The 20,703-nt window shown below is 34.3% G+C and overlaps 1 protein-coding gene across 1 annotated transcript in view; it reads right to left on the bottom strand.

Annotated features, from left to right (window-relative positions):
• The window catches only part of LOC137397383 (kinesin-like protein KIF16B), a 39,008-nt gene extending 22,568 nt beyond the window's left edge, over positions 1-16,440 (bottom strand). Inside the window, exons 1-3 of the mRNA XM_068083674.1 lie at positions 16,397-16,440; positions 12,870-12,939; positions 9,651-9,773 (exon numbers count right to left, since the gene is read on the bottom strand). Of these exons, the coding sequence (XP_067939775.1) occupies positions 9,651-9,773; positions 12,870-12,939; positions 16,397-16,440 (237 nt within the window). The remainder of the gene's footprint in view (positions 1-9,650; positions 9,774-12,869; positions 12,940-16,396) is intronic.
• Between the last annotated feature and the right edge of the window lie 4,263 nt (positions 16,441-20,703).

Below are 20,703 nucleotides of genomic sequence, written 5' to 3'. Positions count from 1 at the left end.
TTTAGGCATACTAGAATTTTACATCCAACGCTTACATGCTGAATTCTCTGTACATAGAGGTTTTACTGTAGACCAACTAATCATATAACAGAAAACTCAGACTTGAATAAACAAAAACACACATATTCATGGAAATGCGTTATAATTTCCTATCTCTATTTCAAAACATTGCAAATGCTGCCTTTAAATAAAATATTTAATCTTTTAATATAATGCTAAAACTTGCCAATCGATCAGTATAAATACAGGGGAAAAATTAGTTTCATTCCATGTTATTTTCGAATATCATTCTATGGAACAGTTAAATGTGCAAATTAGTAATACATTTACATATAAATATAACAAAGATACTCAGAGAGTAGGGTTAAAATAGTTGCTGAGCAGCAACATACCACAGCACTGTGGTATGTTGTCTGGCATCACAGTGCCAGACAACATTACAAGCCATTGTAAGCCATTCCAAGACAAATACTTTATTCTAAACACAGTCAGTTCTCTGTTAGAAGAAGCTATAAATGCCATACAAGCAGCACCTCAAGACAATGAGTAACACAAGTTATTGTATTTAAATCTTTTGAAAATCTACTCAGTTAACTGAAGCCTTAAAGGTATTCAGGTTTGGAAAAACGTATCCATGATTTTTGCCATTTATAAAAAAAAATTGAAATTTCTTTGATTTAATTCAAGTTTTATGATTTTTTTGATGCATTTGATGTTTTTTACTCATTTTTGTTCACGCAAATTGTTTGTGAATCACAATGCACATCAGAATGCTAGCAAATCCACTTTTCAGGCTTAGTTAACTAAATGTATGCCCAGCGTTGCCCGGGTAATAAAAAAGTATTTGTGCAAAAAATCTATTTTTATTCAACATATACAACATTTACCATTCTAACTTTTAAAGTTCATATCACATGAAAAGTTCTGTTGTGCAGTTCCAATAAATTAAGAGAACAAATAAATAAGAAGTACATGTAGAATTGTGCGTATAAAAAAGTTAACTGCTGCAGCAGAAGCTCAGCAAAGTTTTGATCGGTGATACTGGTACTTCTTGATACTGATACAAATATAAAAATGAGATATCGAACTGTCTTTGTCTGATACTCTGTCTGATAAAACAGAGAGAAAATGTAGAGGCAATTCCTACTACAGATAATAAAATTGCCCACGTGGAAAATATTTAACTTTTTCGGACTTATCAAAACCAAAAACATGAGTGTAAAGGCACATTTGAAATTGAAACGGTACGTTTGAAAATCACAAATTAAAAAAATAGGTGATAGGAAAAAAAGCTTTAAAAAAATTTCTAAAGAATAGCACTAGTAAAAAGTAACATTAATTAATAATAAAATAAAAAGTGCATCCAATTTAGCTTTTTTACGAACACCAAGATTTAAATTAGTAAATTAAATACTTTAGTTTGACAACTACTTGCATTTCTTTAAATATAAAATTACTAGGTGAATGCCCGGCATTGCTCGGGTAATAAAAATGTCTTTGCACAGAAAATTTACTTTTATTTAACAATTTCAACATTTACCATTCTAACTTTAAAACTTCACATCATGAGAGAAGCATTTTGCGCATTTCGAATAAATTAGGAGAAAAAATAAAACAACTGTGAAAGCGTTTAGACGTGAATGTTAAGTGTTTAAATTAGCAATCAATGGCTAAATAAAGTCTGACACAACGAAATTACAATAAAATATGATTTGGTACTGATACAAATAATTTGAACTGAGAAAAAAGTGCATGAATATGTTGAATTATTAAAAAATGTTTATGTAGAAGTGTATAAAAAAGGCTATTGTTGCATCAGAAGCTCGTTGTATTCAAAGTTTTGATAGACGATACTGGTACGTTTTTAGCTTTTACCGTTTTAACGAGTGCCTTAGGAACAACCGGCAATTGGTGGCGTCGTGAAATTTGAAATTGAGGCGGCGCATTTTAAAATTACAAATTTAAAAATAGGTAATAGAAAGAAAAACAAGCTTACAAGAATTTCGAATCAATGATAAAGGTAATACTAATGAATAATAAAAATTGCATGTTAAGCATACATGTGCAATCACGATAGGGAGAGACATGGTAAAAGCTTCCAGCATGATGAGAAGCGCCTAGCCTAGTGGTTAGGCACACTTGCTTATCATTCATTTTTTCGTGATGTCATTCTATCGTTGTCTGCCATATTTATGGACAACTTTTATCGTTAAAAACACAAAGCTTCGGCAAATAATTATATATATATACATATATAGTACTTTATTGGCAGTAATTTCATTTCACAAATAAAAATGTTTTTCAAATTAGGCCATACAACAATAGTAAAACAAAAAGATTATTGCAAACAATGCTTTTGTTTGCAAATTTTTTATTTTAGTATCAAAACTACACTGAAAAATACTATTAATCAATAGAACGACGATCGTTTTCTACAAAGATGGCGGCTTTGTCGTGGATGAGCGCATGTGCAAACAGGGTGATGACGTCAAAAAAAGCGATGGATAGTCTTGCGATTTGAATGTCACGAGTTCAAATTCCGTGCGCATCATTCAAAGATTTTAATCGCTATAACTGGACACACGAACGACAGACAACAGAAAACTAACAAAACAATGAGATTCATATAAATAATGTGCAAATTATATGTAAGTTAGTGGAGCAGAGGCACCTACTAAGTTTCAATCAACGTATGAATGAAAGCCAAAAACATCAAATTATCAAGATTTGTGTACATTCTTCCTAGGCGTGATTGATGCTGTTGATCATGGAAAATATAAACACCAGTTTGCTGGTTTTTACTACCTACTAGCTAGTTTCCTATGTATGAATGAACAAAATCAAAGGTGGAGAATACCCTTCAACGGTTGCACATAAGCTGATTGCTGCAAAGAGTTTGAGGTCGTAATGTCATTCATTAAACAGAGTAATGAAGGGAAAGCTGTACCATATTCAGTTACTACCTCACAATTAATCCTGCTTTGAGGTTTACTAAATAAACTCAAGTCCTATCTTCAAAGGCCCTTCTGTAGCATTGTACAACGTGAGCAGTTAATTATCTCCATCACACGTACTAATTCATAACAGAGGAGTGTGTATAGATATGTTACATACACATAAAAACAAGATCGTTTGTCAAGAAACAATGATTTTTGCAAAATTAGGAAAGATTAAAAAGAATCATGTTTGCTCTCCAAAAACAAAAAAACATGGTTTACATCATGATTTAATGAACAATTTAAACTATTTGATTCTTCGCGCCAACCTTGGGGCCAATATATTATTTTGCATAATTCTCTAGAATTTCAATTTAAACAGTTAAACACTGGCAGTAAGGAAATCGAATCATACTCTCTCATGCAGTTAGTCAACCAAAACAACTAAGACTCTCTATGGTTGTGGCTTGGTTGTGGCTTGTGTAGATGGCTACATTTGCGATTCTATAAAGCTACATGTGAATGTTGAAGTGATATCAGGCTTGAACCAAACCACAATCCAGAATCGCGCCCTCGACAGAAAGGAAGGATCAACAGGCGAAAACATGTCGAGACATGCTAGCATTGCCATCATGTCGCAGTGGCTGACCAATAGATATGTTGGCTTACCCTCACCCTCTACATGCTGCCTTAAGGTCCGGCCACACGTAACGAATTATTCGTTCAATCTGACCGAATTGACAAATTTCACAGAATTCACGTATTTATTCGGCCGAATATCACAGAATCGTGTGAGCTGTGCATGCACACCGAATTCGTCAACGAAACGCTTTTAATTGGCTAACCAATTTTTTTAGCGAGCACGATTCTAGTAGCTTTGACAAGTGGTATAGTCCAAGACACGTACGACGACACACAATAAAAGTATCACCGCGATATGACTTGATACATACGATGCAACTGCCTATATGCGCTATTGTTGGTTCTCTCTTGTTGGTTCACCATGACAGGAACTTCTCATCGTGTATCCAGTATTTTCTTTTATGTTTTAGAAGCTATAAATTGTTTCTTTTTCAATAATAATAATTTCTTTTTATGCAGCAAAAGCTCCGTCGCACAAAACAGTCGCTATCTCTAGCGCATATAGGCAGTTGCATCGTATGTATAAAGTCATATCGCGGTGATACTTTTATTGTGTGTCGCCGTACGTGTCTTGGACTATACCACTTGTCAAAGCTACTAGAATCGTGCTCGCTAAAAAAATTGGTTAGCCAATTAAAAGCGTTTCGTTGACGAATTCGGTGTGCATGCACAGCTCACACGATTCTGTGATATTCGGCCGAATAAATCTGCGAATTCTGTGAAATTCGTGAATTCGGTCAGATTGAACGAATAATTCGTTACGTGTGGCCGGACCTTTACCCTCACCCTCTACATGATGCCTTACCCTCACACTCTATATGCTGCCTTACCCTCACCCTCTACATGCTGCCGCAGTGTATCACTGGTATAGTGTATCGCTTTAACAGTTGATGATTTTGGTTGTAAAGGTTACAGTTCACCCTCCCCGCTTGTATTTATTTTATTCATCATATTATTCAGGTATGCATTGCTAAAGAACTTAATCTTATTTACATGCTGCCGTCTATCAATACAAACAAGATTTGCTGGCTGCTGCAAGAAGTCAAGAAATATTACTAAAACTTTTGTTATTGTTTTATTTAAACTTGGCGAATTCTTGTAAAAAAAACTTTACATTCACAAGTTTTCACTTTTAGATTCGCTAGGGTACAGATGCTTGAAAAGGACACCAGGCTACAGTGTCATAATGCATTATATGAAGGCATCATTTATCAATAATGGAAACGCAAGCAATCAGGCTATTATTTAGGGATGCTCTAAAAGTGAAAGGAGTCATATAGGTCAATGTTCTGCAGTTATAGGGCTATATGAAATGGTGCATAAGGTGCAGTCAGCAATATTCGAATACACAGTACGATAAAAAGCAGGTCGAAGGAGACAAGTCTAGAATTGGCTTTAAAATTGATCAAGTTATAAAAAGGTTAGCACTAGATAATGTGTGTAAAAGTTTGAGGTCAGAGCAGCTTGAGCAAGTTCCATGAAACAGAGCCATGAAGTTTTTAAAGCAGTTTGATATGAAGAGACACTAGACAGCTATGTGGGATTAAAGGGTAGTACCTCTGTAGTCCTGAGGCTAGACACTGACGTAGGGCCAAGGCTTGGAACCGATGGAGGATGGTGGCGTGTTACCGATGAAAAACTGATCATAGCAACTGATAAAAGGACTGATGGTTTTACCAGACGCTTATAACAACATTCAATACCTCAGCAGCCATTTGCCATGTTGTTGCATCACTCAAGACTCTGGCTAATTTGGATAACGACATGCAAACTTTTTCAAATTTGCTGAGTCATCAGAACTGATCCATTTAGTTAGTATTGACGATGAAAATATAAAACATTGCAGGCAATAACCTTGACCGAATAACATCATTGGCCAATATGTATACATTTCTGACAAATAATGACTTCTATGATGGCAAAGAACTTGAGAATTCACACGGACGCTCAGGTTTCACCTTTTCTATGTGAAGGTAAGAAACATGCCTCAAGCAGTTAACAACTATGTCAAGTCGGCAAACACAAACACAAGCAGGAATATTTGTTACTAACACTGTTTATCTCTCATATCGTATTTCTATAGATCAATCACCTGCCACCATACGCCATTATATGTAACATAAATAAAGTCAATATCGACAGCAAGCAGCAGGCTGATTGTAAGCTGTTATTTATAGGCATCAGTTTACAAGTAGATAGAGTCAGCATTGATTAAATAGATAGAGCCCTTTATACAGCTATTCAACTAGTAGAAGTCACTCGCGTGTCGTATGACTTGACCAGTTATTGTTTCTAAGCCTTCTTGGTCTTTCTAGCGACTATTACCAGTAGCTTATATGTTTTAATAGAGTATTTCAGAGCAAATCCTTGCTAAGACTGTTGATGGTTTGTTATAACTTGGACACGGCACGCGTAAAGTTGAAATCTTCTTACAGCCAGTTACATTCTAAGGCTAATTAAGTAAATCTGGTAGTGAGACAAAAGACAGTATTTTAATAGAGATATTCAAAGAGCTTTCTACATGTATGTCATGTACACTTTATTGCTTGAACCAAAATTTTAACCAAATATGTTTGGTGTCTTGAGAATGCGCAGAAGAAATGACATTACACCATATATGAGATGATTCCAGTTGTCTCATGTTTGCATTAGAAGCTCAAATATTCTAGATTGTTCTGTGACAGTGTAAAAGCTTCCATTTCTTGAGTTGCCACCACTAAAGAAATATGGAATTAATCTGCAGAGATAATCCCATGGCGATGCAATATGATTGGTCAGATCAAGTTCCATCAAATTCAATCATAAACAGCTCAGGGTTTCTGAGGAAAAGCTCACCCTGAGACCACTTTTCTTTCAGCTAGTGAGAGAGGAAATAGCATGGTATCCTAACTGCCACGTGATTAACTTCTGAAGTTCAACCCCTGCGGTTGACAGCATGTTGTTATTAGACAGATAAACATCACACCTGTATATTATGTCTACATCCAATCAGGAAGAGACAACACGACAGAAGCCTAAACAAGCACCTTTATGGTGATTGGATTAACACGCTCAGACTAGTCGAGCAAACATTGTCCAGACAACCAAACAGAAGTCTAAAACACTAGCTGAGCTCAACTTTGCAATATATCTTCAGCTCCTTTTTACTTGCCTTCATGATGTGAAAACCACATTCTAGCGACCCAAATCACCACTGGCACTTCATTATTCTGACAGAAACAAAACTAAGGCGTACCAGCCAGCAACCCTTTATACACAGAATAAGAACCATTCCATCATTCACATGGCAAATTTGGAAGTGGTTGGTAGTTCAGCCAGCCTTAATACTGGTTCACACTACATCACCGCATGTCGGCATGTCCACTCGTCGATATTTGTCGATTATGTGCACAGTAAACCGATAGCATTGTCAAAGCAATGCAAATATAATGGGAAAGATTACAGCAGCCAAACTTTCATGATAGTTCGTCGAGCACCGACGACAACCGGTGCAATGTGTACCACTTTGGCAATGGTGATTGGCTGTCACGGATTGGACGATCTATATTTTCTTTCACAACAGTTGCTGCGGGACTAGTACCTCGTTTCGGCGAATGCATTGGATAATGAGAATGCTATGCTACAGACTATTTGGCTGATGTAAATGCAGATGGCTTTATGATAGGGTAAAAATTGTTATCAACGACGATCACCGATGTATTGTGTGAGTAACAACAACATATGATAACATAGCGTAGACCAGCATCAAGATTTTCTAAATTGGTGACATGGCTATGGATCTAATGGTTGTCATAGGCCTGAGTGTTTCCTGGAGCAACAGTAAATGTGTTTGTCCGGTGCGTTTAGTGAGATCATCAATATGAGTGGCACTTTCATGCTTCGTTGAAATAGTTCTGCCTTACTCATGTACTATTGGCTAATTATGTTATCAGTGAGTACATTTTTCAGATTTTAAGGGATACCATTACAAGTCTCAGCTGATCAAACAAACTATGAATCACAGGATAAACATCAAATGAGGAATTTAATGGATCACACGAATATGAAACAGGAAGTGCATATTAAGCTTTGCAGTAAAACCATCGACAAACGTGATCGACTGAGACAGTGCTGACTCAATACTAATCAATCCATCGTTCTTTTGATGTCATCAAGTCGCTTGCACACGCGCTCATTCACGAAAAAGCCGCCATATTTGTAGAAAACAATCGTTTTTCTTTTATTTAATAGTACCTTTTGGTGTTGTTTCGATACTATAATTAAAAAAATTTGCAAACAAAAGCATCGTTTTCAAAAATTCATAGCAAAAGCTTCGTGTTTTTAACGAAAAATTGTCTATAAAGATGGCCAACAACGATATAATGACGTCACGAAAAAACGAAGGATAGTCTAAAGCAGTATGACTACACGATACTTGCAGTTGCGATTTGAATAAAGTGTTATTACGAAGCCTGCGATATCTCCTCACATGGCCGTTATATGTACTAACAGACAACGAAAGGTGCCATTGCGGAATAATTCCTACATTTACAAAGCAGAACCACTCATCCATGTACTTATGATCTGCAGGAATGCACCAGCGCTAAGGAAACAATAAGATAATCATGTGATCAATAATTATAACAATATAGGAATGACAGCGATTCTGAGAGACAACGAGATAAAGTTAAGGAGAGAATAAAAAGCCAGTGAGATACTGTACACTCACTGAGAAGCTGAACTGATGGTGAAAATGGAGGTCAAATAAGGATGCCAAATATGTCACATGTTGAGAAAAAAACTCAGCAAGCCCATGAATACGTAAATACGAATGAGAACACCTTCATCTATGAGTCAGTTAAGTTTCCCTAGTAGTTTCAACGCACCCAACAACTATCCAACTGTACAACTCGAACGTCTTAGCCAAGACCATCTTTGGAAGAATTGATCTAAATAAACTGTTCTACTCAGGATTCCCCTAACAAAATAAAACTTGCTGTGTCTACTAAGTTTCCAAACAACACAAACACATACATATACACGCTTGTATACACAGTTACACATGATGTACTTTTCATTGCATATCCTGGGCCTATAATTTACACCAGAAAACGCTGGCTCATTGTTTATGAAAGAAGACATTCAGTGGTGCCCAATAATGTTTGCAGAAGTAAATCGGAGTCAACGGATGTGTATGGTATCAAAGATACTATAGAGACCTGTTATATCAAAAGACTTGTATGCTGAATTTATTGTACGTAGAGGTTTATTATATGTCAACCTTAGACTATAACAGAAATCTCCGACTTGAATAAACAAAAATATTGCGCCTATTCACGGAACTCATACAGATGAAACTTTGCAGTTGGCTACTCTAGCAATATTTGCAGTTAGGAATGGTTAATATTTGTGGAGTTGAAAGATATACCTAAGATTTATTTCTTCTTATATCACAAAAACAAGAAATTCATCTCATAATTAGTATATTTTAACACTAAGTAATATTTTAATACTACGTATCTCTCCTTGTGAACCTAGGCGATTATAAAGCTTACCCTTCTATTTTCAAGTCGCAATGATGAAGTAACAGTAAATAGCCCATTTTAATTATTTGTATTAGTTTATTAACTTAATCTTTTGCATATAATTTAGTAGATTACACTTAGTCCATAACATAATTTTATATAGTGCACTTGGTTGAATTCCATATGAAGAGGTGGGACAATTGAAGTCCCACCTCTTATGAGATGGGACTTTAATTGAACAATTAAAGTTGAAGCATTAAACATATTAAACTTGAAACATTTAAAGTCCCACCTCATAAGACATCTCATTTAAAGGTAGGGATGTTTAATTCCTCCTATCAATTATGAGATGAGAGTAATTAAACAAATACAGCATGTTTTTATGTCCCAACAAGCAACAGTTTAGACACAGAAATAAAGTAACTCTCAGAACAAATGGACTTCTTCTAATTTCTGGCTGTCGTATGTTACCATGTAAGTCTCCAGGTTCACTGAGGGGTAAATTCTAATCTTGAATAACATGAGTCTCTAAACAGAGTACTATAATTGAAAATGGGAGACAACTTACAAGTTCCTGAGATGCGTAGTTTTGTGCGGTCCTGTCAGCCGATAAGTAGGCGTAGTCGAACACAAACGACTTGACTTTTTCTCTTGAATCGGCGATGTCCAGTTGTGTGCTACTCGCGTCAAGCTACAATACGAGTCGCTCAAAGGTGGTTAACAGATCAACTTATTCCTATAAACTCAACCAAAAAGAATATTATGTTGTATGTTGTCTCATAAAACATAGAGTCATACACCGTGTTTCCGTGCTTTGAATGGGTTTGGAGTTGTCCGCTGCTGAAAAATTAGAATCCTACTGTTTCAACGAGTCAGGGTTGTCATCTATATAGATATTTCCTAGATTTATGATTTATTTATAGATATAGATTTATTCCTTAGAACAAAACTGACTAAATTGGACTCATTCTCGAGTCACTGACGCTTTTCAATTCCTGCGCAGTCAACTAGTTGCACTAAAAAGTAATAACCTAGCCATACTCGTATGAGCAACACATCCTTGGCGTGTAAATATTAATATAAAGGCAAAAATTCAAGTAGAAACAGAAGTAGCCATGGAACGTTTTTGTAGCAGAGACCAGTGAGGTTGTGAGCTGCATTTTGTTACCTCCACTGTGGGGCGGTTAGCTGAGTATTAATGATACGAATCCATCAGTAGTGAGCTTTCGTTTGATACTGAAGTACTCCCACAGCGAATGCCTTCGCATAGATTTAGAGAAGCAAAATGGAGTCGAAAGTGTTGGGGTTTAAGGCTTCCATGAGTTTGAGTTGAAGCAAATCCGAACCCAATCGAAGCATAAAAATGTAGTGATAAAACCACTTTGTTAGAAATGCTATGTATAAGCATTGCTGTATGAAATTTACTAGAAATAAATGTGAGCTTCCTTAATTCTTTAAATGAGCGCTTCTCAGGTGAATGATAGCAATTATGGAGACCACAGCATAGTAGCTGATGCAAGCCATCTAACATTTATCCCTTGGGGATAAATATTTGTTGTAATTCATTAGATATCATTAACTATCAAGGAAATGCTGACACCTCTCTCTCGAGGAACATGGCATTACCTGAATAAAACCTATCACAAGCTGAGACAACACTTGACACGTGGCCAAGAATCTGTCAGCACCTGCTACTAGGAGCAATGAAACACAACAAGGTGCTTATTGCTGAATAAGTGATTTGTGACTGAAAGTGTCATGAAGAATATCTCACTGGACATAATTGAAAGCGAAAATTTTTACTCAAGAGCCGGATTAACCAAAATGACCCTTTGAAGCCAATATTAGCCAAAAAATGAAAAAGTTGGGTAGCTAAAAGGAGGGTTGAGTGAAACTATAACTCCACATATTAACTGCAATGGGTTGGAAATTCTTTCACCTTGTTTCATTGAAAAGCATCTAGATTAAGTACTGTCTATCACTGATGGTAAAATAAAAGCAAGTAGAAAAAATATTTATATTAGGAACGCTAACATATAAAAGGTTTATATTACAAAATTAATTGTGGAGGATATGCTAAATATGAACTGGCACAAAATGTTAGTAGATTCTATCAGAAAGTATCAGTATTTTTCTATTAATTGTGATTATTGTAGATTATTTGCGGTGATTTGAGTGTCAGGATGTTTCAAGATTAAAATCATCGACAATACTTGAACGCAGTTCAAACACTCAGATCAAGGGAAAGTGCAATTATGATGTTTATAATTGCAAAAAGACCAACAGAATAGAGACGGGTGACACTGCAACTTGAACACAATAGCCGATATCAATTATAGCAACTATTGGCAACATTTTGCACATATGCTTCTTCTGACCATTTTAACCGTGATCAAGTTTTGTCTATTTTAATCTTGAAACATCTTGGCAGTCAGATCACCTCAAACATAAAAAAAATGCAAATGATAGAAAATACCGACACTTTCTGATCAAATCTACTAAAGTATTGTGTAAGTTTATCTTAAAAGTTAACAGATAAACTGCATTCTGTTATCCATTATCATCTGATTGATCAAAATACTAATTGCAAAAATAAAAACTTGAATCGCTATTGTCTATAAACATAGGAACAAACATAGTGTACACTCAACTAAGTAGAGTTTATTTGTTAAATTTCAAATAAACCATTTACACATTAAGCATATCATATTTGGACTAATTATTCTCATCACAACAGCTGTTTACACGGTATTATCTTTAAACCATCAGGGTTCCCATCCAGTAGTGAAGCTTTCGCAAACAACAAACACCTCTATGCATTCAATATCAGAAGCAATATAAAATTTTTACACACACATTATAAGTGGTTGTGTTGGTCCGCGCAGTTAGGAAGTGGAGTATAAGCCGCAGCCACGGCAACGGCATTGTTGTGTCAATGGGAGTTATTTGAACAAAGCGAGAGCCCGATTACTGTAATGAGTGAATGGAGCGAAAGCAAACACTCGAGTGATAACAATGATCAATCGATGATGCTGTGTTATTGAAACTAAAAGCCTACGATACAGCACCTAGCAGATCGTGCGTGGTGTCAGGTCAGCTCAAAGTACTGTTCTAGTAGTACGATGACTAACTATAGTAACAGACTACACTCTTAGAGACTCTCACAACGGTAACGGTCGCAGAAACAATAAAACATATATCGCACTAGTGCGCTGGTACTATGCGCCGCATGAAATCATCATGTGCAATAACTAAATACATAAATATTCCATGATACAGCATGGTGATTGAGTGTAGGTTGGTAGGGAGCTTGGCTGCAAAATGGAACATCTGAGTTCAATTCTTTTGTGAGGCAATCTTTTTTCTAACACTTTTAGTGTGAATTTGGACAGACGAAGACGGCTCTTATTATAGGAAAGATTCATTCTGGTAAATTGATTTGATTGACCCTCGCCATACAATAATCAGGTCATCGTAACCCGAGGGCGCACTGTATAGCGTTTGATGGGCGTATAGACAGTTAATGAATAGAAGCAGAGTTTTAGATCAGTTTTAGAACAAAATTTCCGTCGTTCTGTCAATAAGGCATAACAGTTAAAAAACAGTCATTTCAAGCAAGAATTAACATGTCCGATCAGGTGTCAATACTGCTTTATGTTCAATAGAAAAACATCAGTTTGAACATCAAGACCTCTCTGATATCAAGCAATAAATCAATAGTATTGTTGCAGCAGCTATCATAGGGCAAAACATTTGCAGGTGGTTGCAGGCATGAATATTAACATACCTTCGGGTTAGTAATTGAAACGGTGTCACAATTAACTCCAATCACCACCTTTGCCTGGCCATCGATCTCTCTGAAGCAAAGAGTGAAAAAGAATTTAACAATAAAAAAGTACTCGGTATATTATTTAAAAAATAGATGCTCACAGTTTAAATACTATAAAACAATTTTATTACAATAAATATAATAACAATTATTATTAATTTATTAATAAAATATTATTTTTTTAAATACACACCACAAAATAAATTATATACTAATGATAAAAAATGAAGATTTTATTTGGCAGCTAGATAGTTATAGTTTGAATTCAATAAAACAATCATTGCTAACTTAGAGCAAGATGTATTGTGATTAGTGACCCATGGTTAATTTGTAACAAGCTGTGAGATAAAGTAACTGTCTAACTATTCAATAGACGTGTATCATAAACGTGTATAATATACAGGTGTAAAAATTAACCTTCTCCCTTCAAGAATCATTAACAATGGGTATATAAACAGGCCACACTTCATTTACTCATATTAATTGTCGAGTTTGAGTGAAAGTAAAAACTGAACTATCATTACTTTCTATACGGAGTGTGTAAAGCTAAGTTCATGTAGGTTTTTACATGAAGTGTCACCAACATTGACACAACAAAGTGTTAATCATTTATAAAAATAATTACAACACACTTATTATCAGAAAATAACCTGATCAAAAATCAATGAGTTAATTTCTGTCTATTTCCATTTTATAATAAAGTTTGATAGAATTCAGTCTCTGTTCACAATCACTTAAACATACCAATATACCAATACGAGTAATTGACTTTCACCTGAAGTAATCTCCAATATGCTGATCTCAAAGAATCGTGAAAAATTACTGTTTCGCAAATGTGAGCAAAGAGATTGGTGCAATTATAAGAAATGCAAAAATAGACAAATAACAACCATATGTCAGTTAGTTTAGATTTCACTTATTTTGAAATACATAGTGTAAATTACTAAGCATATTTCAATCCCATCTCTGCCTTTGAACCTAAGGCTTATTACTAAGATTAACCTTCCACTTCCGTGTCTCAATCATAGAGCAACTATAAAAAAGCTCCTTTTATAAGTTTTTAACTAGTATATTAACTTATTTTTATTATTTTATTAACTTAGTTTTTTGCAAATAATTTAGTAGATTACACTTAATCCAATACATAGTTTTATATACTAGTGCACTTGGTCGAATTCCATGTCAGGTTTTCCAGTTATGAGACAAATTAGATGAGTAAAGCCTTTACTTTTTGTTGTAACATGAAACGGTTTTGACATAAATAACTCTCGGAACATATAAACTTCTCATGTAGAGATTTGACTAGAGTTTAAATATTCACTTTACTTGGTTGACTACAATTCAAGATTTTATATAGCATGAGGTGCACAGACATGATAACAAAATAACATGATAATAATAATAAACATAATAATAATATGGTAGCATCGATCAGAAAATATACGCAAGGAACACCATATTTACTAACAATTCTAAAGTGATAGAAGCTGTTATATTATAACATTGTAACTTACCTAGAATTTAATGGCCGGACCCTAACTGCAACTTTGATATGGCTCATGCTTCAATCATGTCTAATTTCCTGCAAAAAGGACCTCATTAGCATAGGAAATAAAATCTTAATAACCAGATATGTCTGAGCAACAAGGTGCCCGTCAGTCATGTAAGGTCATGTTACTATTGCTTTAAAGAGAAGAAAAAAATTGCCTTGGAGTTCATATGAAAGTACCTCATTGAGTTCCAAAAATTGTAGGATATTAAGGAAGGTGTATCGGTTGTTTTTACGCCAGTGTGGAATCCTTTGGAGAAAGAAACTGTTGAGGTATGCTGAGAGGATACATAACATATATTGTTTGTCTTAATCTGTAACCAGAGCAATATCATTTGTGTTGGTAACAAATGGCTATTTCTTGAAAAACAGATGGGTAATGCTTGTCTTCGTGTGACTGTATTCTCACAAGTGCGAAAAGGCGATGATTTTTTTCCTCCACGTACATGTATATGCCTATTGACCTCAAAGTCTAAGTTATCAATTTTGCTGTCGCATAAAAAATTATTGCTATTTAAAATTACTATTTTTAGCGTAAAGCACAGGCATTCTTATATATTCACTACTAACCTAACAGTCCGCGATAGATCGCGGCAAGTTTTGTGGCTGCATGTATAATTATCATTACAACCATGTTTAAGGCAACAAAATACGCTACATCGCTACTTACCAACATCTAAAACTTTGTAGTCCAACATCGCTTTAATATAACGTAATTGTTTCTCAGTAAAATGAAACATAAAAACATAAAATAATGTTATTAGTACTTCATCTAACTGGAAAGTACAACTGCAGCACGCGTGTAGCTAAAGTGAAACTAAAAAAATATTTTGTATGTGGGTTATCCCAACATTACCTTCGATGATGTTTGTATGTTTAGAAATGCTAATTAACATTTTTATTGTTTAAAACGTTAATTATTTTACATAAACGTAGTTTCAAAATATTTTGTTTGTGAAAAAAAAATTTCATCATCAGATTTTTTAAAATATATTAAAAAAACAAGTGCATTTTATAGTTTCTCCCTCTTCTAACTGTGACTTCGCAACAATTTTTAGCGATTCTATTTTGCTTATAAATTAGTTTGAGTAACCTTCACGTGCTCGTGTGTGAGATATTACATACCGTATCCCTTTCTATAATAGGAATTTGAATGACAAGGTTTTGGCAATAATTCTAGCGTGTCCATTTATACTTGTGTTATATTCTTTTACATGTACTAAGTTACTAACGCCGCTCCTAAAGCGCAAACAAGAGCTTCCAACTCCGCGTTCCCTGTTAAAAAGAGGAACAAACTCCGCATTTAAACGCGTAGGTTGCTTCAACATTATCGCTACCATGAATCTCTTACGTGCAAAAACCTTTCTTCCAAAGTTAAAAACTTAAAGGTGGTTGTAACGGATTGCCATTAGTGCCGCTGATGTAATATGTTTGTGTCATACAATAAAATATAGCTGTGAAAAAAATTGATAGCTCTGAAACTTCTATAGGCTGCTGCTACCATTACTCAAATAGTAATATCTAATATGGTGAATAATAAATGATCACTGTCAGCGCAATTTGGTGAGGTCACAGGTTGGAGATATGGTATGGAATCATATCCTCAAAAAGGCCCTGATATACTATTTAGCTTCAAGTCTGACAGTAAGTTGCGGCTCAATATTGTATTGTATAGAGGACACCGACATGACCTGTTTTGGCCTTTTAGACTAAGTTAGAATTGCCTGAAAATGATGGTGATGAACCAAGAAATAGTCTTCCAACTGAAATTTATTAGAAGAATCTATGTTGATACTCGATGAAAATATTTATGTCGATACACCCTTGGTGTCAACAATGAAGTTAGCAACCACAGCATGACTGTAGTAGCATAGAAATTACACTTGGTAGAACACCTGCTTATTAATAAAAAAAATATAAATCATATAAAACATACAAATATATCTCAAAGTTTGTCACCTGTATGTCGTCAGCTGTCATTTTCCGATTTCTGCAAAATCTGCTTTATACTGGATTTGAACTCACGAAGATTGATTCTGCAAATTTGTAAACACGCAGGTCTAACCCCAAGGCTAAGGCGCTCTTCTATTCTATTGCTTTTACCGTATACTGTATACCCTTTTGCCGATTGCACACGCTAAATTACGTATTAGTTAATACAGTATGCCCATGGGTTATGATGCTCCTGTGATAAGATTTTTTTGCCTTCATTTATAAAACTCGATGCTTCTTTGTCCTCACCACACTAAAGAATTCTTTTTTCGCCATACTGTATCAACATTAGGATTTGTCAAAATTAAAATTAAAATTTGGCAGTCAGTGTACTGATTATGACAAAATAATAATAATGTATGCGTGCGTGCGTTTGTGTTTATTTTCATAAACAACAATGTGGAAATGCTATTTGCTGCAATACTTCCTACAACGCATTAAAGAGAAATACAGTGCTCGCTATCTCAGTTCAGCATTATTCGTTACACTAAAAATAGATTCGCAAACAGATAAGGGATCAAATTGTTGCTAAAGGTTTGAATTTCAGTAAAATACATACTACAACTTCATTTGCATTGTAAGGATGTGTTCAGTACTGGTAAGCTAAATTCATTTAAGGTAGATTCGGCGTTTGTGATACACGTCTGTCTCAAAGGTAAGAACTTTCCATGGTGCGTATTGCGCGTAGTACTGTACATTGTAATGTTACATTTTTTTGCAGATCATAACCACTAAATGTGCTAAATTTACTGTAGCTAACTATAGTTGCTAAGGTTAACATATTGTTCTGTTACTAACTGTTAATATTTCCAGTATGCATATAAAATTTTGATGATTTTAACCACTAATTGTTTGTATTAAATAATTACTACGGGTTTCTATACTACCCTATACAATATTTTCGCTTTATGATGCCAACACGGAAAAAACTTAAAATCATATAATTGCAGACCAAATTGTTTTCTATTTTAATTATATAAAAACATAATTTATTTAACCATTACTTGCTATTGATTTCACATTCACAGTTAAACACCTTTACAGTTTAATTTTCTTTCTTAATTTATTTCAACAACACACTTCTTTTCTGATTTGAAATTTAAAAATTGCAATCGTTTCAGAAAATTTGAAAACCTTTATGGCTGTTTTATTTTTTCTCAATTATTTGAACTGAAGAGTAAATACTTTTCTCATAATATGAAGTCTAAAATTTAGAATGGTAAATATTACAAAGTAAAAAATATAAATTTTCTGTTCAAAGACTTATTTGTTATTCGGACAACGCCGAACATTCAAAAAGTCTCCTTATAAATGTGTGTGTTATTACGTACTACATTACACTTTATGTTTAATGAAAGGTAAACACTCAAATGTTGAATTATTGGTAAAATGCTGTGAATATTTTCTGATATCAACTTTTGCACTCATCATTTATTTGGAGACAGGTTTAGATTTTGCCCAAGCCATTAATAATGTTCATAAATTGATTCAGATTTGTATGTTGTTATTTTTTTGGTGTGGTCATCATTTTAGTCTGAAATCTTTATCTGTCTGTCAGCCTGTTTTAGGAGACAGTCTCATCAACGTGTGTATTTTAAAACTACACTATTCAAACTACAAACGTAGATATGCTTGGCTGATTAACATAACTTGAAGAATTGTAAAGAAAGAATGAAAATAATGTTTTTTAACTTGAATAATAAAAAAATAACTCCATCTTATTTTCAATGTCAAATTAATTTTCAATGTAATATTAATTTGCATATTTTTTATATTTGCATAAATAATTAAAAATAAAATTTTCTTTAATAAAAATAAGTTGATGGCGGCATTAGACAGGATTAATACAAATTAAAATATAATAATATATTATAATACGGTAATGCGATATAGGTTTTGGAAGTTTGTACTTTTGGGAGCAATTCCCACGAATTGGTCTCAAAAGTAAAAGCAGCTGCAAAGACCTACAGCAGTTATGGGATATCCTGAAGCTAGTTACAGAGTCATTAAAGTTGAAGGTTGACATGCAACAAAATTCACATTACAGATATTTGAGTAGACGATTCGACCAAGCTGAAACGAAACTGTAAACTAGCGAGCATCTATGTTTGGTAAGGGCTCTTCGGTAAAACCCGAAGTGGTTGTCATAAACTAGTGCTACGAGAAGTTTATATTGAACCTTTTATTGGCCCTTCAATTCACGTGAGAACATCATGTGTCAAAACAATAACCAAATCGTTTGACTACGTCAGAGAAATAAATTTATTCCAACCTACCGCGGTTCCGCGGTTTTGTGATGTTTGCGATTAACTGTTTGTTTTTAGCTTTTAAGAGCTTGTAATTACATTTCCACATATTTTGAACCTACATCACAGAGGAGTAAGACATGGTGAACTTTTTGATACCAAATAACCGTAATGTAAATTTTGTTGTAAGCCAACCCTTAAAATACGCACACTTGCGGTCAAATGTGCCATGAGATATATATATATATCTCATGGCACATTTGACCGCAAGTGTGCGATCAATATATATATATATGTATATATATATATTTATTCATATGTTAATATATATATTGATAGAATAGTATATTATATTAATATAATATATTAATACAAGTATTAGTATTTGCTCAGCAAATTATTAATAACATATTTTTCAAAGTCTGTTTTCTGTTTTCGGTATGTCCAGCTATAGCTATTGACATCTGGGAGTAAGGATTTCATATCCCAGAACATTTGAACTCAGACACTCCGGTTCATCAGTCAGACGCTGTACCAACTCAGCCACACAAACTTGATCACTTCACTATTGATATATGTCGCTATATGGGAGCAAATACATGACGGCTTTGCGTACTACGTAGGGTGATTGCCTAACGTCACCGAGAGGGTAGCTCTTATTAGTACGCTTACTCAAATTATGCATTGGCAATGTGCCAGGCTAATAGCAAGTGGCAGGCAACTGCTATTCTCTCTCATTGTTTATAAACTGATTTTTAATACCCGGCAGAGCCTGGTAGCACAGCTAGTTATAAATAAATAATTACACAATGTTCAATGTGAGTCTTGATAGCAATAACATTGTTACGTTATTCAGGCTATTCAAGGATACTCAAAGCGATGATAATCAATACAAATTCTAAAGAAAAGGGCAAATTTAAAAGCAACCTCATATTGATATTTGTGGCCACTTTGGGCGGCGGGTACCATTGTTTCGTATGTATAAAGCAAATGCTGTCACAATGACAAGCTGGCTGATGCTCTTCCTTTGCTTGTGGACTCCTGCTGCAGCCCTGACAGACAGCGTTCTAGGTTGGTATAAAATTTCTGTTCTATTGCCTACTGCTGTGTTTGAGATTTTTTGTACCATTTTTTTCTCATTTTGCAACTATTAAAAGTGTGAACAACCTATGCATAGGTGGAGATTATTCTATTAAAACAAAACCTTTGAGCAACTAACTCACATGTATCTTGAGTTAAACTCACAATCCATTAAGGTATAAATACTAAATTGACCATTTAGTCTCGTATAATAAACAATGGTTTATTGTAATTACTTAGGAATTGTTAATTTGTTCATGCTGCAAAAAAAAATTGGAAATATATAAATATATTGTTGGCATATAGTTTTACAAATTTTTAGCAAAAATTATACCTAGCATTTGCAAAAAACTAATTTTAATTTGAAAAGCTTTATGATTATACTATCTTACATCACATAAACCTGGGTTTTTATATGTTGGTAATAATACTCTAACTATTACATGTGAAGCAAGGGTTTAAAGTGTAAACAAGTTAAAAAAAACTTCGTGAAAATTCAATGAACTGGTTGATATGCGTGCAGAGCGATTTTATTTTGTGAACGGTTCAGGCGTTATAGTATAAATTGCAGATAGGCTTGTTTAGGTACTTAACCCTTTGAACTCTGGCTGTCTCTGTCAATGTGTATCAGTAACCCTGGGCAATTTCTTTAATGATCCGAAGTTTTTAAAGTTTTATTTAATATATCTAAATGTACTCATAATACAATGATATTTGGTTAAAAACTAGTAAAAAGGTACGGCAACACTCAGTGAATTTCACCAAATAGAAAACAAATTGTTTTACAGTTCTTTGGGCTAAATCCATAAAGGTTCGAACTATTTTAAAAACTTGTAAAAATATATACAGTACATGTAGCATCATATCCACTGAGCACACATTCATCATTGTTTCACGACCTAAAATAATCTAGAAAATTATGGTT

This window comes from Watersipora subatra, chromosome 5, assembly GCF_963576615.1.
Source record: "Watersipora subatra chromosome 5, tzWatSuba1.1, whole genome shotgun sequence".
Taxonomy (NCBI): Eukaryota; Metazoa; Bryozoa; class Gymnolaemata; order Cheilostomatida; family Watersiporidae; genus Watersipora; species Watersipora subatra.
The sequence above is the reverse complement of the archived record's forward strand: the minus strand, read 5'-3'. Positions and strand labels throughout refer to the sequence as shown.